Genomic DNA, 27,796 nt, shown 5'->3' with positions numbered 1-27,796 from the left:
CCACACCCTACCACAGTACACCAACTAACCCTCTCACCAGCACTACTCCGACGGCCTCCAAGGCGCCTGCGGCTGCGGCACCTCAACCGGAACCTACACCTGGCAATACGGAATAACGCACCACATCTACACCGCGGCAGCCAGCCAATCCCTCTTCGACACAGGCCAAATGGCGCACTGGTGCGGCTCAGGCTGCGGCAAATGCTACCACCTGACCTCAACGGGCGTCTCGCCCTGCGCAACCTGCGGAACGGGCGGCATAGCAGGGAAATCCATAACAGTGATGGTGACGAATCTGTGCCCGCACATCGGCAACGAAGCGTGGTGTCCGAATCCCGGGAATCGCAACCCAGCGGGGTTCGAGCATCATTTTGATATTATGGGTGGGAAGGGCGTTTTTGGGGATAATGTTGTTGTGGAGTTTAGGGAGGTGGAGTGTCCGAAGCCGGCCGGGGTGCGGTGGGGGACTTGTGAGTGTCATCCCAATCTTAGGGGCCAGGATTTGAGGGGTGGGCTGCATACGGGGGGTGTTGGAGTTGTTGGGCCTGTTGAGGCGGCGGTTATTTCTGTGAATGGGGCGGTTGCGCCGAGGGCGACTGATACTAGCCAGACTACACAGGATGGGCAGGATGTGCCCAAGGTGGATGGGTTCGTTACTGTTGCGAAGGCTGAGCCGACGGAGAGTGTTTATGAATCTTGACACTGCTGAGCACCTTGGAGTATGGAGTTGGACGGACCAAATTGGGTTGATTATCCTGTCTTGTCCAAGTCATGTTAACTGAGCTTCGATAACTACTATCCTGTTGATAAACCGTGTTACTTGAATGAAGAATCATATCATCACATCAGCTACCATAGTAAAGTACAGCACGCTAGTAAGTACACACAAGAAGGAATCATCCATGTCATATCTCATTACACGTTCACAATCTTCACCTGCGCTCTTCGGACATGTTCGACCTGCAGGACCTTGGCTGTCTGGATCTGCACTGGTGGCGGAGGTCTCGGTTGGGGGTACATGTCGATCCATCCTCCATCTTGGATTACACCTGTGCGATCGAGGTTGTTCCGGGCTCGCACGTACGGGTCAAGGTCCCAATAGTTGACGCGAATGTGCTCAAGCAGTTCCTCTCGACGGGCGATGGCTTCTTCCAGGTCTGTCGGGCTGCCAGCGCGGGCTGCCGTCACCCAGCGCGATGTGGCGGCGAGAAAGTCTTCACCGAGAGATTGTCGCTCGGCGAGAAGGGCGTCTCGAGCGGCGTAGTCGGCCATCGCTTTGTTCTCTTCCGGGTCGGGCTCAATGTAGTCGTACTCCCAGTCTTCGTCTCCCCCCAGCTCGGCCATGATTTGATCGCGATCAATGTAGTGCTCGAGGTCTGCGACAGTGCGGGTGAACTTGACTCGGGCAACTATCCTCGGGTCCATCCATGGTTTGATAATCTTCCAGACTCCGCCGAAGACTCGAGGGGCGTTATGGATGAGGAGCACGCCGAGGCACTCGGGGTAGTATGTCTCGAAGCAGCGGATAATGAACTTGACCGGTGCGTATTCCTGACAGGTCAGCAACGCTCGCTCACAGGCTATGGATGGCTTACCATGTTTGCAAGCGAGAAACCTGTCATGTCGAACAGGACAGTCTAACACCGTTAGCTAGGAAAGAATGGAAATATCGAGAAGCATACCGCAGTCTCAACCGGCGGCGACACAAGTAACCGCGCCGACTCAACAAGATGCGTGATAAACTGATTCAGTGACTCCTCGCTTTGCTCCCCAGGACGGTGTAGGCGCATTCGCACGATAGCGATCGGTCGATTCATCCTATCAAGACCATGCACAAACCCCTTCCCTATCCGAAGCTGTTTCAAGAATCCACCCGCCTCATCCGCCTTGTATGGATTGGCGAGATTGTGCTCGTTCTGTGCTGCGTACAGCTCACCGCGGGGTAGGAGGACGTTATCGACATGCATTTCCTTCAGTCGCCAGACAATCGAGTTGAGGAGGTGGACAAGCGACTTGTTGACATCCCACTTCGATGTTCGTAAATATCGCAGGAGGTAGACGTCTAGATGCTCGTGTTTTGCAGCCGTGAGCACCCCAAAGCGAACGTCTTCCGGTGACATGACCGACAGGAAGCGCCGGACATCCCGGACCTGACTGGCGCTAAGCCCGACATCACGAAACGTCTGAAGGAGACGGGTGTGGTAGACGGAAACAGACGAGGTGCTATTCTTGCGGCCAAGCGTACTTTCCGCCCGCGAGAAGAGCGAATTTCGACGACTCGTAGAGGGCGTAAGCGGCGGCGACGAGGTCTGATCGAGGCTGTTGACTCGGACAAACTGCTCGAGCGCACCGAGCGATGACGCTTCGGCCAGATGCAGCAGGAGCGTCCACAGCTGCTGCAGTCGGGTTTCCTGGAGGGGGGACAGGTTTCCCCAGAATCCCGGTGGGATGGTGGACGCGCTCATCGTCGCTTCACTACCGACATGCCATCTGGAGAGAGTAGGTGGGAGATGGGACGAAACGACATCGCCACAATTAACCAACAGTGACGAAGACTTTCCCTTTTGCGTGCAGCGCCAGGCAGGGACAGACTTCCCCGCAGAACAACTGCCTTCCTCGGCAGCTGTGATTCCTCCAAGACAAGCCGATCCTGCCACTATCACGGTCTCGGCTTAGGGCGCTGGAGATGAGTGGCTGTTGTTGTCGAAGGATCGTGGAGCTTGCAGGAGTCGGTCACTATGATTGGACCAGCTGTTCAGAATGCGTCCGTGAATGAAGTCATGTTCTTTGTTTCCTGCACTATTTTTTGTGCCCACGAGGCTGTCGAGCCAGCCACTGCCGCGGACCAGAATTCCATCCACGGCCTCAAATTCCAGCACTGCATGGTGGAAGTGTTTGGCGTATCTAGCTGCCTGCTGCAAGATATGATCTATGAGATGAACGAGAAATTCTGCAGAAGGTGCCTCGAACTGTGATCGTCACCACTTGCGTTGTGATGGACCCCTGCGATTGCTGATCATAAATCTGGGCACATATATGGAGTAGGTCACGACGCAGGCTCAGATATCGCTATAGCACAATTAAAAAACGGAAATACCGAGCCAGCAGGGCGTCCAACTACCCCTCCTCTTGCCATGGCGTCTCTTTGAACAAACACTATCGTGTAACGTGGGCTGGAGTCTCCCTTCACCACTCAATTTTCGGGCTCGTCGGGGTAGCAATTGATACATCGAGATTCCCGGAAGCGAGAGACCCTTCTCGTGTCATGGCAACTCCGTTCATGTCTGGGGAATGTCATCAAAGGACAAGGGACCTAGATTGTCTCGAGTCCAGTGTCGTCAGAAAAGCCTTCGGGCCTATGCTTATCTACCGCCAGCCATACCTTACAAAGGTCGACGAATCTGCGGCGGATATGGGGGGTTGGAGTCGCCCTACAGAGCCGGGGGTCTGGGCCAGAACTCCGCGATGAATCCTCCAGGGCCATTGGGGATGGTTGCACACACTTCTTGTGGCGAATGGCGGGATTCGCTTTCTTCGCAAGGCCGACGGATTTTGAACCGAACCATGTACCTCCAACGAATCCGAGAGCGCCATCGGCTTGCCATCGCCGATTGCACGGACATCTTCTCCGTAGATTGTCTACATTCCCCTCACGATATATCTCTGCACGATGAATCCTCAGATCTGCAAGTGTAGAGGCAGGCTCAACTCAAATAAGGGTACCTAGTGTCAACCAATAAACATGCAAGAACGCTGAAGCATAACTCTAGCGATTGCTCCTTCCTGGAGGGGCCTCAGAATAGTTCTCCATCGTGCCTTCCGTGTTGGAATCAAATCAGTATGAGCATCGCTCTTTCTCGATAAGTAACTGCTCTTCACTCCACAGGGAAGGTGCGACCTGCCTGAGACCGGCAACTCCCATCCCTTGCCCTGCGGTTGGGTTAAGTGAACATTCGTGCAATGCTGGCTACGTTCCTGCTCTCTGAGCATATCTCGAATCAGGCGTATACCCGTGAATTATGCGGGTTGAGCTGGGTCACACCGATGGCCGATGACTGTTGCCAAATCCGTGTATGTAGCAAAGTGTGCGAGATTAGTAGTGGACCGTATATACCCATCAATCCTTTTGCGCTGTATATAGTCTTGTCTTTGTTTTTATATACCAAACGGTGATGCTTTTATAAACTCGGCAAAAAATCATAAACAACTCTATCTCTATACACGTCAATCCGAAAAGAGCTAGAAAAGAGAAAGAAATAACAAAAAGAGGAAAGCACCCACTACAAAACCCAAAAGAACCAAAATATCAAACCTCAATCCACCTACCTCCTACACACTCACTTCCTCTCCCCAAAAATAACCCCCTCCACAACCCCCCTCTCGCCACTCCCCTCAACCATCCCCTTGAAGACCCCATTGTCAACACCCATCAAACTCTTCGGAGTATCATTCTCCACAACCTCCCCCCTATCAAGCACAATCACGCGATCAAAGTCCGCAATCGTCGACAGCCGATGCGCAATAACAAGCAACGTACACCCCGAGACGGAGATCTCTTCCCTCAACACCCTCTGAATCCTTGTATCCGATTCCATATCGATACTCGCGGTTGCTTCGTCCATAATCAGGATCTTCGGTCTGGAGACGAGTGCACGCGCAAGGCAGAGGAGTTGCCGTTGGCCCTGGGAAAGGTTTTTGCCGCTGGAGGCGATGGGGAAGGATAGTGAAATTGTGTTTTGTTTCGACGTTGGATCTTCGATTTGGTCTGGTTTAAATGTGTTGGGTTGTGCTTGGGTTGGTGAGGAGAGGCCGACTTTCTCTAGCGCGTCTCGTAGCTCGGAGTCGTCGTACTGGCTGAAGGGGTCTAGGACTTTCCGGACTGTGCCTTCAAAGACAATAGGGTCTTGAGAGATCATTCCGACGCGGGAGCGAAGATCGTGGAGGCGGATGCTAGCGATGTCTGTACCATCGATGTGGATTGAGCCGGAGCGGATGTCCAGACACCGCAGCAGGGTCATGGCGAGTGAGGATTTCCCAGCGCCTGTTCGTCCGACGATTCCGACACGCTCGCCTGGCTGGATGGTGAAGTTGAGATTCCGAAGAACAGGCGGGAGAGATGGCGCGTAGGAGACGGTCAGGTCTGTCACCTCGAGTTCACCTCTTGTCGGCCATGATGCGGGGACCTGGACGCCATCCTGCGGTTCTTGCTCGAGGTTGGTGTATTCGACGATGCGCTCTGCGGCATTGAAGTTAACTTCGAGTCTAGCATAATCGCTTAAAAGCCACGAGATGACATTCGACAGCTCGAGTGCGAAGCTCAGGGCGAATCCAGCCAGCGGCGCGTCTAGGCTGCGGATAACAACGAAGATCATTGTCACAGATGCGACGAACTGACATGGTTAATATAGGGTATACAGTACGGGGTTGAGGTGCGACCTACTACAGCGCCGACCATGCTCAGCCAAAAGTCCATCCACGCGACGAATAATCGTCTATGCCAAAGAGCCTGGCAGTGTGTATCAATCAGATCGTACATGCGCTGTATATACGCTTCTTCGCGTCCGAATGCCCGGACCGTCGGCAGGCCGGTCAGAAGAGATCCAACGAGCTCGAAAAGGGGCGACTTCGCAGTGCTTTCGAGCCTCTTGGTTTCTCGCGCGCCCGTTACGTACACACGCGCAACCACCCAGGACGCGAGGAAGGCCACCAGGCCCAGTCCAACAATAACGGGAGATGTTACAAGCGCAGCGACAACGATCCCGAGGATAAAGACTGCACCGTGCATGACATATGCAGCGGTGAGCGCAAGATCCGAGTCGAGCGTTCCAAAATCAGATGTAAATCGATTCAAAATCTGACCAACAGGGGTGGTGTCAAGAAAGCGCAGTGGTGATCGCAGAATGGAAGTGGCGAATTGTTCGAACATTACTTTCGACGCCTGGATTGACCCGTTGAGGATGATCAGCGTGCGGACCATTCCAAGAAGCCATGATCCGATGGAAATTGCAAGATAAACCGAACCATAGTAGATTAGTCGGTCATCGATACCAGATACACCAGAAGGGGTGATAGGGCCACCCAGCATGGCAGGTTGATCCAGTAATGAGGGTGCAGTGTTGTCTTCGTATGATCTCGTCCAAATAGAGACCCAGTATGGACTACCAAGGTAGAAAAACACGGCCAGGATGAAGAGAATGCCAATCGTCAGCCAACGGAGATGTCCACCCGAAGCAGCCATATAGCGCTTGTAGACCATCGCTTTGACGAATCCAGTTTCACGCTTCTCCTCTTCGTAGAACTTGGCGGCTTTGGAAACTGACTCGCGACGAGTAGTTTGTGTTGTGCGACTGGGCGAAGGAGCTCTACTGTTGGTGGTGCCAGTGCTATCCTCCGTGTCAATGCCGTCGACATTGGCGGAGCCCTGCAGCGTTTTCGCCTGGACAACACGACCGTTATCCAGTTTCACCAAGTATGCGGCCCCGTCCAGACACATCTTGACGTGGTGGGTAGCCAAGATCCTGGTCCTCCCTTCCGCCAGCTTACCAGTCAGCGCGTTCTCGTACAAGTGGCGGCCGACATGTGAGTCGACGGCACTAAAGATATCGTCGAAAATAAGGATGCGCGCTCGGCTATAAAGCGCCCTGGCCAAAGCCAAGCGCCACTTCTGGCCACCACTTAGGTTGATCCCGTTAGACCCAATGTCGGTCTTGTCCCCGTCTGGGAATATCTTCAAGTCTGGCGTGAGGGCGCAAGCATGGATGACATCTTCATAGCGGCCTTGATCAAAGGGTAGGCCGAACAAGATAGCATCGCGAATGGTGGCGTTCTCAATCCAAGGATCCTGAGAGACGTACGCCACCATGCCGTCGACAAGCCAGCCGGAAGGCAGCAATCCATCTTTAGCATCATCTGCGCGGGGAATTATAACAGATCCTTCTACGACATCCGCTTCGCCGATAAGCATTTGAAGAAGTAGCGATTTCCCAGCACCACTGCGACCGGATATTATGCTAAGCTGGCGTGATGGGAAGCTAAGATTCAAATCCCTTAGTTCGAAGCGTTCCTCGGTCTGATCAGAAGCGCTGGACGACCATGATATTGTGGCGTCGCAGAAGGTTATCTCATCGCCTTTAACCCTGTCATCGACATGATCTTCCAGGCCAAGAAAGCGGGATATACGGCGGAGACTAACTCGAGCATCTAACAGATCCGTAAAGACCTCCGGCAAGTTGGTCAGGGTAGCCTGTAGGTTCTCAAAGAGAGACAGCGCGGTGAACGCAGTCGATGGGGAGATTGATCCCTTGACATAGATATGAGTGACAATAGACAGAAAACTCATGCAAATCGGGCCGAAGGTCCAGAGTGCGGTGATATAGATGTTGTACCGGAAAACCGCCTGTTGTTCCTGTAGTTCTTTCCCACGCAGTTGGAGGATCTTGTCGTACCACTCTGACTCGAGGGCACTAAATTTAATCTGTCGCATACCCCGGACCATCTCGGTCAAAGACTCTGACTTCTCATCGCGGCGTTCCATCAGCGATTGTTCTTTTATACTATACTTCTTTGTCACGCGGTAGTACAGTGGTATCAGCAGGAGAGGGATGGCGCAGCCAGCGATGGTCGCTTTCCATCCCAGCAAGTAGACCAAGAAGACAGCCGAGATGCTGATCTCTATCACGCTATCGAGCAGGAGGTGACAGTAAGAAAGCAAGTCGGAAATCTTCTCCACATCGACGCCCAGCAAATTGAGGATAGAGTGCTTCGTTTGCGGGCCGTCCTTGTCACAGTCTTCATCCTCCTCGTCATCCTCGCTTTCATCGCCGTCGGATTTCGTGGTGTGTACGATGTCCTTGATGCCCATCGCCTTTTTCGTAATGACCGCAAACAATTGCTCATTGACGGGGAGTGAAATCTTCATTTCACCAACATAATCTCGAAGCGCGACCAGCCATGATACAACGATCATAGAAAGTCCGAGGCCCAAAGCAGTCAACCACAATTGCGACTGGTTGCTCGCCCCAGCATCGCGGTCCTCGAAAAGACGCAGAATGGCGAGGAGGATAACATTTGGCAGAAAGTTCACGGCGTTAGCAAAGAGCTGGATCACCACCTGGACTGTGGCACTCCGCCAATAGAGCTTGACCCATTTCCTCCATTGCACCGAGGTTGAGTCTGTTGAGAAAAATGCATCGGAGAGCGCTTTTGCGCGGACTTCCTGGGCGACAAGAGGAAGATCTTCGGGGTTGAGGCTGCCATTCTTCCCCGCGAGCGATAGCGTCTTGTAAGCCCAAGAGAAGGTGTATCGGTTCAGGAAGGAGATTGAGTGTTCGGCGTCAATGATACGACCGTTGCGGTAGGCAGCCGGTCCCCGGGGAATGCTTAGGTTGACAACAAGCAAGATGACGCTGGCCACGATTTGCACGATGGTCAATGCATCCTGTTGACTGAATGCCAAGACGCCCTGCTCTCTGTACAGAGTCCGGGCAATTGGCACTCCGATTGGGACTGCGGTCGCAAAACTGGCTAATGCGCTGTAAATTCCCAGACGATACCTGGTCTTTGCATGTCGGCGGCTCGCAAGGATGATTTCTTGAAATAAAATGGTAATTGATGATATTGCTTCGAGGATATTGACTGTTCTCAACTCATGGGGGCCTGCAATCCACAACCAAGACGCGACGCTGGCCAACACCGCCGCAGCCAAAACCAGACACACGCGCTGCCATAACGATCGCGGCGACTTTGCTGTAGTTGTAGTTCCATCTTCGCCGTCATGTTCAAGCAATTGATACGCTTGCTCGTCGCGGCAGTCGGTGACTAGCGCGTAGACGTGAGGCCCCGAAAATAGCAGTGCGACCGTGCAGGCGGCCACAGAGGCTGCCAGAAGGATGGCGGAGTCGGACATGGAAGCTTATTAGCCTGTTGTGAGAGCCATTATCATCGGCGTAGCAGGTCAGCACGATAATAAATCATCCAAGATGACAATAAGCATATTTCCAGCTGAATCCGCCAAGGTCAGCGATGACTCCCGGTCGAAGCTTTTTCTGCTGATGACTCAAGATCTTCAGGCAACGCCATTCCTGATCCAACGGGACCTTCAGTCGGCCTCCCGATTCAGATAATGCATCTCGCAAGTAGATGCTGTCCAGCTACAAGATTCTCTGTGCGCAAATCAAGAGTCATCGGTTGTCTCACTCTGTCGCCATAATTGTGGGAAGGTGCTATAGAGAGAAATTGGGCTTCGCGCTTATCCACCAGGGATGAAAGCTGTCGAAGTCGCTAGTAACGGTTTGATCACACTCTCCTGGAAATCCTATGTTCCTGTAAATAGCTACTTGCCTAAGAGTTTCAAACTTATAGATGCTTTGGTAAGAAATGTCCTTGAAGCCTAATGATTTTTCAAGAATCAAGGGGAAGCGGCAATATATACTTTGGGTGGCCAGCGCCCGACAGTGAGCTGAGCACACATTGGGATTGGGATGACACATCTCCGAAGGAACACCAGAGAGCGAAGCATGGTGTGTTACACAAGTGCTTTGGACCTGGATGAATCGATAGAGTCAAGCTCAGCTGTGGCGGACATTGTGCGACAACCTCGCGGGGCGCCCCCCTACAGGCTCACAAGAACTCGAGTTCATGATGCAGAGATCACTGAAGACGAGCGGTGAGAATAGAATGCCACATGCACAAGGGAAGGACTCTTTGAACTCTTTCAGAGTACGTAGTTCGGAAGCACATCTTGGGAAGAGCCTCTTGCCGCGGACAAGATTGACCAGCATCCTCTTATTGACCTTTCAGGGCGCGGTAAAGGGAGTGCGATAAGGAGTGTAGGTAGTGTTAGGTGAACGGCGGGTCTCTAGTTTTTCCGATACCGAAGAGTTTAAACTCAGTATCTTAGGGATAGCAGTTAGGTAGCTTCATCATCTTTCTAGCATTCTAATGCAACGCAATTCATTCGTTTAAGAAAGAATTAACAGTAGCCGGCTTCTTGAACCGTGTAACACTATATGCTCGGCTTGCTTAAATGATTACAACCGCTGCTTCCTTAACCCACGTTCGCTTGGGTCGGAAGCGCAGCTGGACTGAAAGTAATCGAGCATCGGAACAAGGAGGATTTCTTGATGCTATCATTGACTGCCACGACATGAGGGGTATCATTTAAAGAAGCTTGGCCGGCGGCCCTACAGGAGGCTAGGCGCATCATCACCAGACCTCAATTGCATGTTCCATCCGATACGGGGTCTAGAACGCCATGAGTGACTGAGAGTCGGTAGTTGGTCGGGAACGAGCTGATTGCGAGTGATGATTGAAGCCGAGCATATACACGATATCTTTTAACAAAGAATGTATGAAGTGCAAGGAGCGGCGCGTCATTAATAACATCGTTTACCTTTGACGACACATCGGATTTGCCTGGTGTTCGAAAGGACCAAATCTCTGGTCACCGGAGTTCCCAGTTTCCGGCGAAAATAAGGCCTTTAAGAATGCCTAGAGGGAGTGACAAAGAATTAACTAAGAGCGTCCGGAGATGCCGTGGGCGAATCGTCCATACATGATCCGGGGAAGACTAGGAGGAGACTTCCGCTTCGAGCTCTGAGGTCCCACATCAAGGCTCGCCGAGCTGAATCAGAGACAATGGAGGGAGGTGAGCACGGCTTGGTCGTCAGGATTCAGCTTTGATTCCTGCTGGATAACCTGGGGTCCCGCGTGGGGCCAAAGTGGCGGTTGGCGAGTGGAGATGACTCGTATATCACAATGCGGGGTAGGAACAAGCTGCTGGCGAGTTTTTTCGCACTCAAGTTGCTGGATAAGGGTTGTTTAGGGAACGAATAAACGAGTGATCCATTTTTTTAAGTTACTTTCAGAGTTCAGATCAAGAGCACATTGGGACTGCCTACGTGGTTCGTACCTTGGCTGACTCGCGCCGCGTGTAACATCGCAGGGATGCCGCACGCGTTTTGTTCTGCTGCAAGGTCGTGCCTGGCGTGAAGGGAATACAGAAGCCATCAGAATGCCAGTTGATACTCTCCTGAGACATATCAGACAATAAACTCCGAGCGTGGAGCCTCGAGATCCGGGGAAAATGCCCCTCCCTCTAGGGCGCAACAAGCTGAGACGGGGTTGGTGGCGTTAAGCTCTGACCAGAGAGAACTGCGTAGTTCGGTACTCTCCCACCATAGCCGACAGAATACCGAGGGTATTCCCAATTATGGCTTAGATCCGAGCGGCAGTTGAGATGCTCTGGACCAAAAAAACGTCTGAGGTGTCTCGAACTGTCGGCGCGGTAGTCTTGACATCACGTCCTGCTGATGCTTTGGACAAGAAAGATGGCGTTGCCAAGCGATGTCCTTTTGGTCCTCTGCGACTACTCGCTCTGACTTGCCGGGTTCGCGCGGGAAGCTGGGGGACGATGAAACCATGCAGAAGCTAGGCCACCCGTGTCTACTGCGACAGCGGGGTATAAAGAAGACCCATGCCCTTGTCCGACATTCAAGGCTTGACCCGATTCAAGAGCCTACCTAGTACCGAGAACTTCTGACCACCATGGCAACCGACATTGAAAAGATATCTGCTGAGAATGTTGAGACTGTCGACAGCAATGGAGCCGCGACTAAGCGCGTGGTTGACATTGATGTGGATGAGGAATTTACCTACGAGGAGCAACGGAAGATTGTTCATCGCGTCGATCGTCGGCTCGTTACGATGTGCGGCGCTGCATATTGCATCAGTCTGATGGATCGAACAAACGTCTCGAATGCCGCGATCGCTGGGTAACGTCTCCTTCAACTGCTGCGAGCTCCGACCGCTAACTTGATTTTAGCATGATGGTGGACTTGGAGTTGCACATTGGCTTCCGATATGTTTGTTGCTCGCATTGTATCCTCATGAAAGCCGTCCTCTGACGAATTATCAGTCGATTATGGTTCTCGTCTTTTTCGTGACCTACATTGTCTTCCAGCCACTAGCCACAGCCATTATTCGCAAGATCGGACCTCGAGTCTTCATGTCTACCATCGTCATGTCTTGGGGCGCATGCCTGCTGGTAGGACCGACGGCATAGGAAGTGCGCGACAAGGCTTATGCTGACAATCCTAGGGGTTTGCGTACTCCCCCAATTGGCAAACACTAGCCGGGCTGCGGTCGTTGCTCGGTATTCTTGAATCGGGCTTCTTCCCAGGAGCAGTGTACCTTTTGTCCTGCTGGTACTCTCGATGTATGTTTCAAACGCTCCCCGGATTCCATAACACATCGCTGATTAATTATCCCAACTGTACAGATGAGGTCCAGAAACGATACTCCCTTTTTTACCTGATTGGCTGCGTCGCATCCGCTCTCTCCGGCATCCTTGCTTACGGGTTCAGCGAGATGACGCCGCTCCAGGGTCTAGGAGGTTGGCAGTGGATCTTCATAATGCAGGCAGTGGTGAGTGCGACCCTGATACAAGGCTGGATACAATGCTGACAGTCGCAGTTGACATTCATCATCGGAATCTTCTGCATGGTCTTTCTTGTCGATTTCCCCGACAAGGCTCACAAGGCCTGGGGGTTCCTCAGCGAGAGGGAGTGCGCCTTTGTGCTTAGACGACTTAACAGAGACAGAGGGGATGCAGAGCCAGAACCATGGAGTCTTGTCAAGTTCCTGCGCCCGGCGCTTGACTTGAAGATCTGGGGGTTCGCATTCATCTTCTTGTGAGTTGCGCGACCATCCACAACATCCGCGTCGGAGTCATTGTGTACTAACTTATTCCCTGGCCAGCTCCCTAACAACCGTCTCGTATGCCATCGCCTACTTCCTCCCGATCATCCTCCGTGAAAACATGGGCTTCAGCATTGCAGCATCACAGTGTCTTGTCGCGCCGCCATACGTTCTTGCCGGTATACTCATGGTAACCACCGCATGGGTCGGAGACAAGTATCGCATCCGTGCTCCAGTCCTCATTTTCAACAGTCTGATCACTCTTATCGGTCTGCCGGTCATGGGCTTTGCACCAACTCCCGGCGCCCGCTTCTTCGGAGTGTTCCTGACCACAGCTGGCGCAAACGCCAACATTCCTGCATCGATGGCATATCAAGCGAACAATATCCGAGGTCAATGGACGCGTGCCTTCGCGAGTGCGACGCTTGTTGCATTCGGTGGGATCGGCGGTATCGCTGGTAGTTTGGTCTTCCGATCGCAGGACGCACCTGATTATGTCCCGGGAATCTGGGCTGCAATTGCGTAAGAACGTCTATCCAAGTTTTTGAAGCCCGAGCTAATGATCGATGAATCTAGATGCCAGCTGTGCCTCCTGATCGTGGTTGCGGCGATGAGTGCGTATTTCTGGTGGTGTAACCGCAGGGCCGACCGGGGAGAATTGATCATTGAGGGATCGGCGGATTTCCGGTATACCCTGTGAGACAAATGTAGTTAGTCATTAGTAGCAGAAGATAAGATGAACGACAGAGTAATGAGATGATATTCGAGCTTACCGGTGGTTGTCGAGTGGAAAGAAGAGGAGTCGGCGTCGATAACACTCCTTATCTTATCGGTTGACCGGCCACGTGACCATACACAAACAAACACCCTTTGCGAGCGCCGACAATGCGACATCTTACTCCGGCATCATTTATCTCAAGGGCAGGTCCCCGTAGAATTTTTCAAAATCAACTTGTAGAACTCAACTCTATATACACATACGCAAGCGGTTTGCCATTGTTCACTCTGTCGAAGCTCATCAGACGCAAAGCGTTATTACGCGATGTCATGCCTGCGCCGCCTACCACTCACAACGAGACGTACGCTCTTCTCCTTCGCTAGGAAACCAAGATGGCATATACCAACTGCTCCATCGGCTTCAATACCACAATATGAGCACTTCGATGAGGATAGGCGTCCGAGCTACGACCCCAAAACATTCTACCCAGCTCAGCCCGGAGAAGTCCTGGCAAGCCGCTACCAACTCCTGGAGAAACTCGGCTGGGGATCAAACTCCACAGTCTGGCTTCGCGAGATATCTCTAGGTATATCGAGGCTTTTACTTTGCCCGTCAGCTGCATGATCCTGCTGCGTGACTAACCCCTTCGGCCGCAATCAAGGTTCCGATGGCAGTCAGAGAGCATCAAGGCGCTGAAAATCATCGGTACACACGGACCAAAACGTGAGAAGGACATTGAAAGACATATTGCCCAGCGAGATCCATCTCATCGGGGTCACGCGGCTTTGCGGATCTTTCAAGATAGTTTTGAAGTCACGAGTGACGAAGGGAAGCATTCATGCCTTGTCTACGAGCCCATGCGGGAGCCCTTCAATCTGTTCCAGGAACGTTTCAATGACAGGCAAGTGCCGTTGCCGATTCTAAAGGCGCATATTACTATTTTACTCTGGGGTTTGGATTACCTTCACTCAGAGTGTCATGTAGTGCACACCGGCGCGTAATTCTTCCAAGCACATACCACTCAACATCTGCTGACCTATTTTAGATCTAAAGCTTGACAACATCCTGATGAGCTTTGAGAATGATCGAGTCCTACCTGCCTTCATTAAGGACCTCAAGCCGATGGAGTACAAAATCAATCCAGCAACCAACCGACCGATTTATCGCACCAAGTACAATTTCGGCGCGTTCAAGTTCGAAGATCTCCAGACCATGACGCCCTGTCTCTTCGACTTCGGACACTCCATTATTCTCGAACCCGATTTAACAGGCGAAACAGAGCATGTAGGAATCCTCCCTATACAATCCGAGTACTACCGCGCGCCGGAGGTGATACTCGGCTGTGGTTGGGATTCAAAGGCCGATATATGGATATGTCTTCTCCTGCTCTGGCGACAGGCGCGGCTGTATCAAAGTGGCTCCATTGAACTAAGCTATCTCCAAAGCTCTGGAACATCATCGGAGGCACAGAACTCTTCACACAAGTCGTCGATGCGGAAGACAACTATCTCGCCAAATCGCACCTGGCGGAGATGATCGCGCTCCTTGGTCCTCCTCCCGCTAAGTTACTCAAGAAATTCAAGGACAGGACAGAAACACCTTGGCCTTTCTCTGCCAGTGGCGCAATAGATAAAGCTTGTCATAATATGCAGGAATGGTTCGAGGGCCCTTTCTTCAACGACGATGGTCAGTCAATCGTTCTCAGTTAACATATTACCCTCAAGATTAACAGTTATCTAGGAAAATTCCTCTACGAAGACCTAATTCCGAACAGAAAACTGGAGGACACAATCCCTTTCCTCGAAGAGAACGAGCGAGAGAACTTCCTCTCCTTCGCCCGGCAAATGCTCACCTGGCAACCGAAGGATAGGAAGACAGCCGCTGAACTGTTCGAACACCCATTCCTCGCCTTTAGGCTATCTTAATATGGTCCATGGGCCGTCCTGGAGACGGCCAGTATATGCAGAGTTGTCAGGAGGCTCTCAAACAGCTGGTTGTAAGATTAATAGATCCCCACTCAGTTGAGCTATATGGAAGAAGAAAATCCCCCCTCTCATCAAGGCACTAAACCAAATAAGTCTCACCTCGCCGTCCGCTGGTGAAGCTGTTGACCACTCAGCTGTTACCAGTCCACTGCCCGCTACCCGGGTAATTTCTTACGCTACCTACTAACGTCAACACGCTCGAACCAGATTCCACTGTTATGAACCACGGACATTCCAAGTCGCCAACGGAGATGCCCTTCTAGCTACTCAAGCACACATCAAGTGTATCTCAGTAACAAGATACACTCCAGTAGAAACAGATATCAACCGTGCGCCCCATGCATCGCAAGGCGATTACTACTCTTGACCGCTGCATAGTTAGTAGACAGCGCGTAATGACCAGTTGTCCCCCATCCGACTTCCATTTGCGCAGGCTTCACGTTTCTAGATTATATATCCGGCAAAGACGGTGAAACCCAGGTGCGTCATCTCCGTCTGGTCAAATATGACACAACGGAAAAGACTGGATCATGGGGAACGACTAGCATACTGGGCTCTTCCAATTCAGCCCACTACTTGACGGTCAACGTATAGAGGACCACAAGAAGTTCTGAAGCACGAGATTGCACCACGTGTACGGGTGTGTGGGTTACCAGGCTATGGGCGAGGAGAGCTCGAGGACCTGTGCGGGGTATATTGGTAGGTGGAAGGTTCTAACGTTATTACATCTTCATGGGTTGAGGATTGAGCCTGGTCTGCGCCGAGCGACGAATCATGAAACGCCCCCTGGGGATAGTTAAAGTAGCGTATAGTTCGCGAGAATTGGTATGTGTATCACAGTAGCTTCCGAGAAAAGAAAGGACTATGGGCATCGAGGCCGCTATCACCCCTTTGAGGCTAGTTGTAGCGCATTAAGGTTGGACGCTGTACGAGTTATGTCATGAGCATAGTAAGAAAGCAGCATATTCCCTATCCATGCTGTAAAATAATACCACGGAGTACACACCTGAATTCAGTAGACATTGGGACGTCGGCAGTCATATCCTCAATTAGTCTCCTTGACGCTACACCGGTCAGAAACATGCACACGTTCCACAACACTCTCATCAACAGCATCCTTCCCATCAGCCTCAACAGCATGCGCTCTAAGTGTCTCAACACGAGTACCCCCAAACTTCCGTGCACTAACCCTATTTTCAAACAAAACATCCAGCTCAGCATAAGTAAACCCCCTAGGTTCCGGAAGGCGAAAATAGGTCCACACAGCACAAAGCAGACAAGAGCCCGCCCAGAAGAAGCCAGACTTGGTACCCCAGTTCCACGCACCGAGGTTGATCATCCGCGGCGTAATCAGATTGCTTACGATGCAAGACACGTTGTATGCATTGCGCGCGAGGACAGTCGATTTGACGCGCAGACGTGTGGATGGGAGTTCAGAAACCAGGGAGTAGCAGACGGGGCCGACGGTGCAGTTGTAGATAAATGTGTAGAGGAGCATCATGGATCCGGCAGTCCATTGCGCGGCGGGCTTTCCGGCCCCAGCGAAAGAGGTGCATCCGATTATGAATAACAGGGCGCACATGACTACCTGGCCGGCGAGGTAGAGGGTGCGACGGCCGAACCGCCGCATCAGGAACCAGGAAAGGATAGTGCCTACGGCGCCGAGCCCATATTGGCCTAGGGTCATGCTGAAGGAGCTTTCGGTGGCAAGCCCGGCCTGTTCGTAGAAGTAGGTTGAGTAGCTGCTGAAGGTATTGCCGCTCCAGGTTTGGATCATCCAGGTGATGCAGACGATCTCGGTGCGTCGCAGGTTGATGTTCTTGAAGAGATCCATGTATGTTGTGCCGGCTTCTGTCCTCTTCTCTATCTCGTTCGTGTAGATCATCATTGAGATGGTTTCGTCGGGTAGGAAGGAGACGTCTGGGTTGTGAGTTGTCAGACGGAGGAGGGATCGCTTTGCGTCGTCGAGCCGGTTGTGGCGAACAAGCCACCACGGCGATTCGGGGGCAAGCCAAATCCCCACCATCAGGGGCACCGGCCACATCCACTGGAGTGCAAATGGAATCTTGTAGCCCCATTCGTCGTCGCGCGTCAACATGGCTCGCAACACGCCTGACGCGATGAATTGGCCAATGACCCAGCAGAGGTTAACATAAGTTGTTAGATAGGCGCGTAGGTGGGTCGGACAGACTTCGGAAGCGTAGGTGATGGTAATTGTCTGGAAAACGCCCCAGGGAATTCCAATACACATCTCGCCCAGAAGCAGCTGTACTTTCGTTTCCGAAAAGAAGATGATGAATATAAAGGCGCAGCAGGCAACAAGAGCTCCAATGAGTGTACGGCGGTATCCAAAGCGATCGGCGATGATACCATTGATAAAGAGTCCGAGGATCTGGCCACCAAAGGCTCCGATAGAGAGACTGGACTGCCAGTCAGCTGAAAGCTCATAACTCCCATCCGCCAACTGGGTCCCAAACTGGCGCTGGAATGGAGCATAGGCATAGAGACTGTTGAGGAGCATCATGTCGAAACCCTCCATGTGGAGAGGAAGATAGACCATAGGCAGGCTTTCCTGTATACCTTGAGAGATTTGGAAAGCCCCATCTTGACTTCGGTTTCGGTTGCGGCTACAGCCTCCTGCATGGTTGATGCCTCCACGACCGGCTTCGGACCTGGTACATGGCTGGCATGTTCATCCTGGTGTTTGCCTGCGGCCATCGTCCCTAGATCCAGGCGTTCGAAGTGGCCGTGGAAAAAGATGATTTGTGAAAGAAAAGAAGACCAGCGCAGAGGAAGACAATCGAGAGGATGGCTGGTCAAATAGGAATAGGAGGTAGCGCCCATTTTATAATCGCTAGTGAACGAGTGTTCTCGGAGTACAACTGATAAGAAAGAATGGTGATACGAATGATACAGCCTCCTACGCAGCAAGTTGGAATGCGGAGACTGAAGGGTTCGCGTCCCTCCAAAATCTGGAGATAACACGGGGTGCGGAGCAAGACTTGTTGGATCAGTATCTGGAGCTGGAGTTGGAGTAGGGTACCGGTAGTATTTCGACTGATAGCTCCACTTTTCTCCATTTTCTCTGCTGTTCCTCGTGTCATTCGTCCATTATCGGTCCGGTAGGACTTTCAGCACCTTTTCATTGGACAAATAGCACCGCGGGGATGGACTGGACAGGATGGAAAGAAGCTGTGGGAAGTGTTATTGCGGCCTTGATTGGAGCCTTATCGGTCCGACAAAGCCACGGCGGTTTTCAGAGTCGCAAATAAGGGAAGACGCAGTGGGGAGCGTTATAACGGCGTGCATTGGCTTGTTATCGGTCCGATAGATCTATGGTGTGGATCGGAAATGATAAAGGTTTCGATCAGTGAATCATGGAGTCAAGCATACTCCAGTCTTGCTTGAGAAACTCCACCGGGGGCGAGAGGCAGATGCCCCTCGAGTTGGGGGGCATATAAAGCCGGTAATGCACAGAAACCTTTCGAGGTCCATTTATCCTCTCTCTCGTTCGTCTTCATCTAGCGGACCGGAAACGCCGAAGCTAGCTCTCCTCCTCTCCACCCCCCGATAGCCTCGAAATATGACCATCACCATGCGGGAGAAAAAATGGTGGAAGGAAGCAGTCATCTACCAGATCTACCCCGCCTCATTCTGCGATTCCAATGGCGACGGAATCGGCGATCTGCCCGGAATCATATCCAAGCTTGACTATATTGCCAGCCTGGGCATCAATGTCATCTGGATTTCCCCCATGTACGAAAGCCCCCAGGTGGATATGGGATACGACATCTCAAATTATGAGGAAGTTTACCCGCCGTATGGCACCCTCCAGGATATGGAGACGCTTATAAAAGAGACACACACACGGGGGATGCGTATTATGATGGATCTTGTTATCAATCACACCTCGGATCAACACGCGTGGTTCAAGGAATCTAGGTCGAGCAAGCACAATTCTAAGCGGGATTGGTACATCTGGAGGCCGCCGCGGTATTCGCCCTCGGGAACGCGATTGCCGCCCAATAACTGGAGATGCAATTTCGGCGGAGGCAGTGCGTGGGAGTGGGATGAGCTCACCGGAGAGTATTACCTGCATATCTGGGCGACAGAGCAGCCGGACCTGAACTGGGACAATGCCGAGACACGGAGCGCGATCTATTCCTCGGCCATGGAGTTCTGGCTCAAGCGAGGCGTGGATGGATTCCGCGTTGATACCATCAACATGTATAGCAAGCCAGCCGATCTGCCTGATGCACCAATCACTGACCCCAAGGCCCCGTATCAGCCTGCACATGCTCTGTATTGTAATGAACCAAGGATGCACGAGTACCTGGATGAGATGTCTTTGATTCTGTCGCAGTATGACGCGATCACTGTTGGTGAGCTGCCATACACGTCGGATCTGCAGTGTGTGCTGGGTTATGTGAGTGCCGAGGCTAGGAAGATCAATATGGTGTTTCAGTTCGATGCCGTCGAGATGGGCTTTGGGAAAACACACAAGTATGAGATGACGCCAAATAGCTTCACTCTTCCTGAGTTCAAAGCCGCTATTTGTCAGACACAGGAGCTCATTCAGGTACAGATGCTTGGGCCACTGTCTTCCTGGAGAACCATGACCTCCCGCGGTCCATCACCCGCTTCACTGATGACCGCCCACAGTTCCGGGTACATGGTGCGAAGATGCTGGCACTGTTGCAGGGGTGCTTGAGCGGCACACAGTATGTTTATCAAGGCCAGGAGATTGATTTCGTTAACGCCCCTCGTGAGAGCTATCACATTGAGGATTATCGGGACGTCAGCAGCCAGCTGTTTTTTGATATGGTCAAGGAGCGGTACGGTGCAGACAACAGAGTTGAGCTGGACAGGGCCTTCGATGCTCTGCAAAATATTGCCAGAGATCACAGCAGACTACCCATCCCATGGAACGGGAAAGCCAAGTATGGTGGTTTCTCCGAGGCGGCCGAGCGAGACGGCCAGGAAGTCAAGGCGCCGTGGATAAAGCCCCATCCTCTGGCACATGAGATCGACGTGTCCTCTCAGCTCCATGACTCCGAAAGCGTGCTCGCCTTCTGGCGCAGGATAATCCAGTTCCGTCAGGCGAATGTGGACTTGCTTGTGTATGGCGACTTCAGGGACTTGAAGCCAATGGATCCGGATCTATTTGTCTTTGTGAAGGAGGTGAACCACTGCAGCGAAAAGGCTCTGATTGTACTCAATTTCACCACCGCACAAAAATCGTGGACAGAACCAAACCCTGTCGAGCTGGGTATGCCTCCCGGCGCAGAAACGGTGCTCCTCATGTCGACACACCCGGCCAAATCCGAGAAGAGTCACTTGGCACCATTCGAGGGCCGTGTGTACCTGGTTCAATCGCAGGAGTAAGCTATAGGGATTGAGACGACACAACTGGATGCCCTAGCCGTGCCCAGCAAACTGTATGCATATGTCATGGACTCATAACCGCACTAAAGTCCACAGAAGTGTAGATTTCTTGCAAAGCCTGTATCTTGTCCTGGATGTAGTCCCTCTGCTCTTTGGTAGTCCCTTCAAAGCGCAACATAAACGTTGCAACTGTAACAAAGTCGTCAGCCCTTCCCACTGTCGATTGTTCAAGATGGCCGGGGCCGAGTGGCAGGGCTAGCACGTCTGCTACAGTGCTGATAATATCGAATAGCTTCTGACGTATACCGTGGCCATGGGCTCCAACACTCACAACACTCTCTAGGTGGTCGACTAAATTCCGTAGTTCCGATGATAAACGATCAACGGGAAAATGAAAGGAGAGACTCTCCTCTGGGCTCCGTGAAGGAGTGGAGGGGAGAAGCCCCTGACCCAATGCTAGCTGCCATATCAAGGTTCGTAGCCAGATCCGTGTGATGACAAGGTCAGCCTGTTGAAGCTCGGTTAGCCCCCCCCTGCCCTTGAGCCTAGAGAGATGCGACTTCCTGTGCGGTTCCTGCCTCGTCATTGTCTAGCTGCGCCTGCTTGTGTTCTACCCAGTGAGCAGTCATCTTGGGAGCCGGCTCCTCAGGCCGATGCTGTGCACCCCAATGCACGAAGAAGGCGTCATCCTGGACGAGGAAAAGGTGGATTAAGCGACGAAATCCCACGTCTATGTGAGCTGGTATGCTAGGGTCTGCGACCGGGAGGCCCGTCTCGAGTGGGGGAAGGACGCGAGGGAACGACGGTGTCATAGCCAGGGCCCTCTCATGAATGTAGGCCTCCCAGTATAGTCTCTGCCATCTGGCGACCTCGCAGAGGGACTCGGCGCTACCGCGGGTCTTCCATTTGTGGATATCCAGCGTCTGGAGCATGGTAATACCTTCGCGGACAATCGCGAAGCAGCGATCGAGTTGTCCGAACGGCGTCATGCAAATTCCTAGGAAGATGCACGTCATGACTCGCTTGATGTTTACGGGCAAAGGCCCTAGAACACAATCACCTCCCTCTCGAAAGGCCTTTAAGCTGCGGGAGATCAAGTCCGTCATCAGACCTGCAAACTCGGCATGTGAGGTCAAATAAGTGTGTCTGCGGTTGATGGTGACGGCAGCAGAGGCATAGACAAGAGCGGCATCGTCGGCATTGTTGTTCATGGAGGTGATCGAATTCTGGATCTCCCGGGGAGGAATGATCGGGTTCAGAGGGTAGACAAACTGGGTGAAGTGTGGGAGGAGGTCCAAAAAGAAAGTCACCGGTGAAGGCTGTAGCGTGAGAGCTGAAGAAATGGAGCTGGCATGATAGTGTATAGCGGGGGGCGCTTGCCGTGTCCGCAATTGAGCGACAAGGTGGCCCCGACGACGGGTCTTGTTGCTGGCTGGCGCGGCAGAGAAAGTGCAGGAGAGGTTGAGATGAGCGCACTGAAGACAAGGAAACTTGTGATTCTCACACTTGACCTTACGGTATCGACAGGCATCGCATGCCTGGGTCGTGCGACCGGCCATCGCTCGCTCTGACTGCGGAGTGGGAGAGAGGGAGAGGTGGAAGGCACTAAGGCACTCATTCTGGCCTCAGGCAGAACCGATTGATCTCCACACACTAAATCCACCATCACCAACACACCATCAGTTGGCCAGTCGGCTTCCCAATGTAAAGACCGTCAGTGGGGACCAGGGGACGGTTTCTCTATTGGGGGCGAAGAGAGTTAAGATTGATGAGAGGAGAGGTAGTACAGATAAAATATGCTGACTATTGACGCTGAAGATCTTCTTAACAACCTCTCCCTGATCCCAAAATCAGTCGAATCTTTCAAGTACAACATGTACCACACACGCGAGCTCTCGCTAAATCCGATGGAGAATGCTGCAGACTATGCTAGCCCTACCGGCGTAGACCACCTCTTAAATGCCCTGTGAAGTCACTGCCCCAGACTGCAAAAGCTGACGTTCAGATACGTCCCAGTTAGCAGCGCGTTGTTCTGGCCTGGAGCAGGGGAGCCAGAAGATACAGTGCTACCATACTGGCCGAGGCTGGAGGAGCTGCTTATTGAAGAAGCCTCCCCGTACACATTGGATGGTGAGTATTACTTTTCGAACCCTCCAATTAAATTACCACTCACAGAGACCGCTTCCTAGGAACCTGGATCCTCGACCACGAATCCGAACAATGGAGACCCAACCCCAAGATGAGACGGAGACGGAGACCGCAGGAGCTCGGGCGGATAAGTAGGACTACGAATACCTCGGCTACACCGACCGCGGGGACATACGAAGCCAAAGATACTATGTCCAAGGAAGAGAGCAGTCTCTTGGCCTTGCTGAGCACAGGATGCCGCGCCTGCGCCGTCTCGAGTTTTCGTTCCGCGCCGAATCTGCGGAGCACAAGGGTGAAAAGTTATTTCAGTTCAAGAGGGATTTGAATACGGGAAAGACTCACATCTTGGAGGCTGGCGGTTGAACAGGCAAATGAGTTCCAAAGTAAGAGGCGCGTTTTGTCTCGATAAGTGGCCTTAGGGCATTGCTTCACCTTGCGGGTAGGGCATGGTGCTTCATATCAATTAGCATACCCCTCATGCACATTACAGCATGCTACACTGACCCAAGCCCCAGATGGTTGAGAGCACCCAATGCAATAAAGCAGAATAAATTTCAAATCCTCCCTAACCCATACATGTATCCATCGGGGCCGTAAGTTACCCAAGGCTATACATAACCATTTACCCCTCCCCTTCCCTTCAAGCACAATTTAGTCCCCCACCCATTCACACCCAGTCTCACCAATCCAAAGCCCCTTCGCCTCGTCAATCGCCGTGCTATGTGCGCTCTCGCCAGCCGGCCCCAACGCATGCGAATTATCGCAAACCTCGCCGTCCACAGGATCAGTTCCTGAAACCACGTTGATGGCAGCGACGTTGTTGAGTCCTGGGGAAGGATCTTCTGTTAGCCTATATCACTCTTATACAAAGAAGACAATGCTTGTATCCTGGATATAACAAAAGGGTGGGGGAAACGTACGACGCTCATGGAAGACTCGACCAACAGCGCAGTCGGTCTCGACGCAGATGTACTGATCGCGGTAGCGCTGGACTCCGTGCTCGTGCCAGTGGTTGAGTTCCTTGATGCCGATTTGACAGGCGCGTTTGGCTGTTTACACTGTTAAACCTGAAAGAACATTGTTCGCTACCTGTTTTGGGAGCTCAAGTAAGGTAACGTACCTAGACCTGGTTCTGCCACTGGCGCAGCAGCGACAAGGGACGGGATAATGGACATGATCGTGGCGACGGTGAACTTCTTCATTGTGAGATGTATCGAGATGAGGTGATTGCGGTCTGATGTTTGATGTGGATTGGATTCTGGGTTTCGTTTTATGGGTTTCGGACCTGGCTTTATACCCGGGCCCCTCTACCACCCGTCTTGATGGCTATTTTATTGTCGTCTACTAGTCTACGTCAGCCAGCGAGGACCACTTGCATAGAACAGTCTGGGACATAGCCTCAGGAGATCAAGGCAGAATCGAGTCTTACTCCAGGGCTCCTATTTGTGAGCTCCTATTAGCTTCTAAAAATTACTCAACAAGGGTCTTGCGAGCCTCGCAGATCAACGGGGCTAAACACGAAAGGTCTGGCATACTCTTCGATGCGATGGAAACCAATAGCATACTTATAATGCCTTGCTAAAGACGATCTCCCAGAGGCTGAGGACTAAGGATCGACGAGGACCCTGCATGGGGGCTAAAATCATCCCACCATGTCGTCTAGCGCAAAACGGTCCGTAGACTTGTGGAGGCTATGCAGATTTCCAGCTTTACGAGTATTGGGGCCGAACGGAGATCTACTCCAGAAACCTATAATCTTAGCGAGGCGGGCCTTCTCAACGGTATATTACTTGTTCAGCTTGTCATCACAGCACGACAATCAAGGGGAGTACAGCAGCAGAAATCAACTCTAGAACGGATTCTGAGTGCCACTACATCAGAAAACAGCTTTGTCCATTTCGTGCTTGTTCCTCCTGTCGCCGCAGTTCGTCCGATAGAATAGCAGCCCTATCCTCCCCGAACACGCGGACGAAGATGGTCGAGACATCTACGCCCTCGCGGCGACTAGCACGAAGACAGTCCCCGCGCGCCCCAGCATGAATAAGCAATCTACAAGCCTGGAACCAAGCTGTATTCAGGTTCTGGTAGGTAGGAGTGCCAGAAGCGCCGTCGACCTTGTGCGTTTCAAGCATCGAGATAAGGAACAGAGCCCAGACGGAATACCCGTCGCTCAGATACACCGGCTGATTTGGATCCGCGCCGTGTTTGAGCAAGAGTTCGACCATGTTAGTATCAAGACTAGGGTCGTCTCGGACGGAGTGGTAGGGCATGGAAATCGGCGTTGATCTGCGCGGGCGCAGGGCATAGTCCAAAAGGGGCCGGCCCTGTTTGTGTAATCTGCGCGGGTCTGCCTCGAGCTTTGCCCGTACGTATTTGACGAGCCGTGCCTGGACTGCCAGAGCCAGAAAGGTACATCGGCCGCCTTCGTTGTACTCATCGAGGCCCCGGGATGGCGGAGAATCTCGTGCGTGTGTCCAGTGATTGGTGATGTTACGAGCGCGGTGGCTGTTAACTCTGTCGAGTTCGTCGAGAAGGGGGACAAGAGAGGACTCTTCCTGCGTTGCGCTTCGTTTTTCGACTTCGCGTGCGTAGTATAAAAGCTCGTCCGTGAGGCCGATAATTCTGTTCGCGTAGCTCGGATCTCGGAAGTTACCCACAGGGAGAGCTTTGAGTAAGCCGAGACATATCCTGCACAAGAAAACCAGAGGGTCGAAACCTCGGACCAGGTGCTTCTTCAGTTCGGGCTCGTACACGCGCAGGAAATCGCGGACTGTGCGATGTAGGAAGTCTACGGAGTGGCTAGAGAAAACAGAGGGCCCACCAGCCAGTGGGTCGTCGTCGATGACGAGAAGATCACTACAACGATTTCGAACCCTGTCTCTCAGTGGAGGGTATAGTTGTTTGAGAAGCGCCGTTGAAATGGGTGCAATTTTGCTGTCAACTGCATAGTTCTCGTTTTTTCTCTCCTCGAGCAGAAAAAAGGCGTACAGGGGTAGCGGTTGTAGCTCCTCGACCACAACGAGGAAGCTCTGTGCCATTTCCTCGCGATGGAGTTTCGGGATGCGCGAAATCATGCGCTCAAAATAGCTGTATAAGTCATTAGGGAATTCGTCGACAATCCTTCGCAGAGTAGCCACCTGCTCGCTCTTGTCCGCTTCTCTAACGATGTCGTCGGTGACGAGAGAAACCCACAGCCAAACTCCCGCGGCTCGAGCGGATATTTCGTCGACGATTTGAAGGCAGCTGGGATCTGAAGCGACAAGCCGTTGCCAATTGTTGCTAGAGGCCAGGCGTGAGTTGATATACCTCCTCATATCTTCATTTGTGAAGCGGGCGATATCACAGGGGCTGCGGCGCTCTCGCAGAAATTACTCGTACTGACGGTCAGGCCTGCTTGAAACGCATATCTTGACATGTCCGCATCTAGAGAGAGTCTTGAGAAGCTGGGTAATGTCTTTCTCCTCCCCAGCATATTCGTCGAGCCCATCGATGAAAAAACAGAATTTGATGTCCAGTTCAGTTTGTCGACCAATGGCCTCGAACACGTCTGTCAAATCACCCATTTCCCAAGATTCATGGTCCAAACGGTCTGGACAGACGGAAGAGATGAGCCCTGGCGCTGATTTGAGTATCTGGTACAGGAGCGACTGAAAAAGGCCGACGCCGCTTTTTTGCATCTCTGTCCCTTGATTCCAGAAATAGTAAGCGGCCATGTGCAAATCGGCAGCGCCAGACCATTTCTTTAGGCTGCGAAGAGTGCGCTTGTCCTTGTCCTCAAAGATATGTTTCATCAGCGTAGATTTGCCACTGCCAGCCTGGTGCCGATTAGCCGGATACGTCCGGGGACAATAGACAAATACGTACTTTGCCGGTTATGTAGAAGACGTTATCATCGCCCCCTTGATTCTCCAGCCATTGCACGAACGACGTTTTGTCAGGATCAAATATCCAGTTGTCGGACCGCTGGTCCGCATCGCGGATTTGGAGCCATCTGCGTCGTAGCTCGGGGAAATACAGGCTCTTAAGTACGGCAATTTGGCGGCTGCAGGTAGACTGCTCGCGCTGCAGGACTTCAAGCTTCATTTTCAGGCTGGTCAGCTGCGCTACCTGAATTGATTCCCGGCTTTCATTGTGTAGCTGGTTTTGTGTTGTCAACCGGATAATGTCTTGCCGGATAAGATTGAGCTTAGAGTCGTAATATATTTCCATCCTTCTATGAGACGCCTCAATGTCCGCGAGCTTTGTCATAATCGATGAGTGTTGGTCACTAGGTCAAACGACGACAATGGTCAGCTAAGCCGCACCTCCACTATAACATAGACGCCCTTTCGGAGCAAACTTACCGTTGCATAGCATTCCCAACGCTCATTCGAATGCGCGCATCCAGGCCATCGAGTCTATGTCGCAGCGCTTGGAGATCGGAGCTCTTATAAAAGCTTTTCGCAAAGACCCGTGCACTCTCCAGTGTCTGTGACCGGGCATCTGGTCGTACCTTAAGGCTCTCGACTGTTTTCTGCAATTCATCCTGTAACCTTTCGCACTCTGCAACCATTGCGAGGATGCGGAGCTCATCCTCGGAGAGGTTCTTGTGGGACACTTGCTGCTGCCTCACTTGACTATTGAACGCGCGAAAGTTCGCGACAATCAGGTCGAGATGGTGGATTTCTGCGGTCGTTACATGCTGACAGTCGCGGATGCCTTTCGCTCCAGACACCACTTTCAGGCCAAACTCCACGAAGGTGATAATGCTCAACGCAAGACTGATGATCGTGATGGGATCCGCCATGACGGCGTTGTCCACGCACCGCCAGCGGTAGCTCGTAGGTCTCTTGAATCAGTGTCAGCATTGACTGTGAATGATGTT

General features: G+C 52.3%; 10 protein-coding genes across 10 annotated transcripts; 4 read left to right on the top strand and 6 right to left on the bottom strand.

The window, feature by feature from the left end:
* Positions 1-40: 40 nt before the first annotated feature.
* On the top strand, positions 41-700 carry BJY04DRAFT_223034 (putative endoglucanase; the record flags this gene model as incomplete). The annotated part of the gene is made up of 1 exon (XM_073717578.1): positions 41-700. A coding segment is annotated over one exon (660 nt), but the record flags the coding sequence as incomplete, so codon positions are not given.
* A 215-nt stretch (positions 701-915) lies between these two features.
* Positions 916-2,465, bottom strand: BJY04DRAFT_223033 (CRAL-TRIO domain-containing protein; the record flags this gene model as incomplete). The annotated part of the gene is made up of 3 exons (XM_073717577.1): positions 916-1,551; positions 1,596-1,637; positions 1,683-2,465. 3 exons carry the CDS (start codon positions 2,463-2,465, stop codon positions 916-918), a joined length of 1,461 nt encoding a protein of 486 aa, XP_073566369.1.
* Positions 2,466-4,131: 1,666 nt separating this feature from the next.
* Positions 4,132-8,978, bottom strand: BJY04DRAFT_141923 (putative ABC transporter). The gene is made up of 2 exons (XM_073708692.1): positions 5,441-8,978; positions 4,132-5,390 (listed from the first exon to the last, which is right to left on the bottom strand). The coding sequence occupies exons 1-2, from the start codon at positions 8,903-8,905 to the stop codon at positions 4,338-4,340; spliced, it is 4,518 nt and encodes a 1,505-aa protein (XP_073566368.1). The 5' UTR covers positions 8,906-8,978; the 3' UTR covers positions 4,132-4,337.
* A 2,566-nt stretch (positions 8,979-11,544) lies between these two features.
* Positions 11,545-13,396, top strand: BJY04DRAFT_210573 (major facilitator superfamily domain-containing protein; the record flags this gene model as incomplete). The annotated part of the gene is made up of 8 exons (XM_073714270.1): positions 11,545-11,771; positions 11,822-11,861; positions 11,915-12,043; positions 12,097-12,214; positions 12,278-12,423; positions 12,472-12,689; positions 12,757-13,218; positions 13,273-13,396. 8 exons carry the CDS (start codon positions 11,545-11,547, stop codon positions 13,394-13,396), a joined length of 1,464 nt encoding a protein of 487 aa, XP_073566367.1.
* Positions 13,397-13,738: 342 nt separating this feature from the next.
* BJY04DRAFT_210572 (putative serine/threonine-protein kinase) lies at positions 13,739-15,339 on the top strand (the record flags this gene model as incomplete). The annotated part of the gene is made up of 5 exons (XM_073714269.1): positions 13,739-14,025; positions 14,076-14,407; positions 14,460-14,789; positions 14,879-15,100; positions 15,155-15,339. The coding sequence occupies 5 exons, from the start codon at positions 13,739-13,741 to the stop codon at positions 15,337-15,339; spliced, it is 1,356 nt and encodes a 451-aa protein (XP_073566366.1).
* A 1,105-nt stretch (positions 15,340-16,444) lies between these two features.
* On the bottom strand, positions 16,445-17,938 carry BJY04DRAFT_223029 (general substrate transporter; the record flags this gene model as incomplete). Its single annotated transcript, XM_073717576.1, has 1 exon — positions 16,445-17,938. The coding sequence occupies one exon, from the start codon at positions 17,936-17,938 to the stop codon at positions 16,445-16,447; it is 1,494 nt and encodes a 497-aa protein (XP_073566365.1).
* A 366-nt stretch (positions 17,939-18,304) lies between these two features.
* On the top strand, positions 18,305-20,784 carry BJY04DRAFT_231575 (alpha-glucosidase; the record flags this gene model as incomplete). The annotated part of the gene is made up of 2 exons (XM_073719567.1): positions 18,305-19,978; positions 20,011-20,784. Exons 1-2 carry the CDS (start codon positions 18,983-18,985, stop codon positions 20,782-20,784), a joined length of 1,770 nt encoding a protein of 589 aa, XP_073566364.1. The 5' UTR covers positions 18,305-18,982.
* Positions 20,785-20,848: 64 nt separating this feature from the next.
* Positions 20,849-22,343, bottom strand: BJY04DRAFT_223027 (Zn(II)2Cys6 transcription factor; the record flags this gene model as incomplete). The annotated part of the gene is made up of 2 exons (XM_073717575.1): positions 20,849-21,292; positions 21,345-22,343. The coding sequence occupies 2 exons, from the start codon at positions 22,341-22,343 to the stop codon at positions 20,849-20,851; spliced, it is 1,443 nt and encodes a 480-aa protein (XP_073566363.1).
* A 1,105-nt stretch (positions 22,344-23,448) lies between these two features.
* On the bottom strand, positions 23,449-24,359 carry BJY04DRAFT_199871 (uncharacterized protein). Its single transcript, XM_073712845.1, has 3 exons — positions 24,053-24,359; positions 23,853-23,981; positions 23,449-23,759 (listed from the first exon to the last, which is right to left on the bottom strand). Exons 1-3 carry the CDS (start codon positions 24,132-24,134, stop codon positions 23,584-23,586), a joined length of 387 nt encoding a protein of 128 aa, XP_073566362.1. The 5' UTR covers positions 24,135-24,359; the 3' UTR covers positions 23,449-23,583.
* A 215-nt stretch (positions 24,360-24,574) lies between these two features.
* On the bottom strand, positions 24,575-27,718 carry BJY04DRAFT_210569 (uncharacterized protein; the record flags this gene model as incomplete). Its single annotated transcript, XM_073714268.1, has 6 exons — positions 24,575-24,613; positions 24,924-25,013; positions 25,047-26,280; positions 26,311-26,747; positions 26,797-27,199; positions 27,276-27,718. 6 exons carry the CDS (start codon positions 27,716-27,718, stop codon positions 24,575-24,577), a joined length of 2,646 nt encoding a protein of 881 aa, XP_073566361.1.
* Positions 27,719-27,796: the final 78 nt, after the last annotated feature.

This window comes from Aspergillus karnatakaensis (assembly GCF_047715665.1).
Source record: "Aspergillus karnatakaensis strain CBS 102800 unplaced genomic scaffold BJY04scaffold_66, whole genome shotgun sequence".
NCBI lineage: Eukaryota > Fungi > Ascomycota > Eurotiomycetes > Eurotiales > Aspergillaceae > Aspergillus > Aspergillus karnatakaensis.
This window is presented reverse-complemented; position numbering and strand designations above follow the sequence as displayed.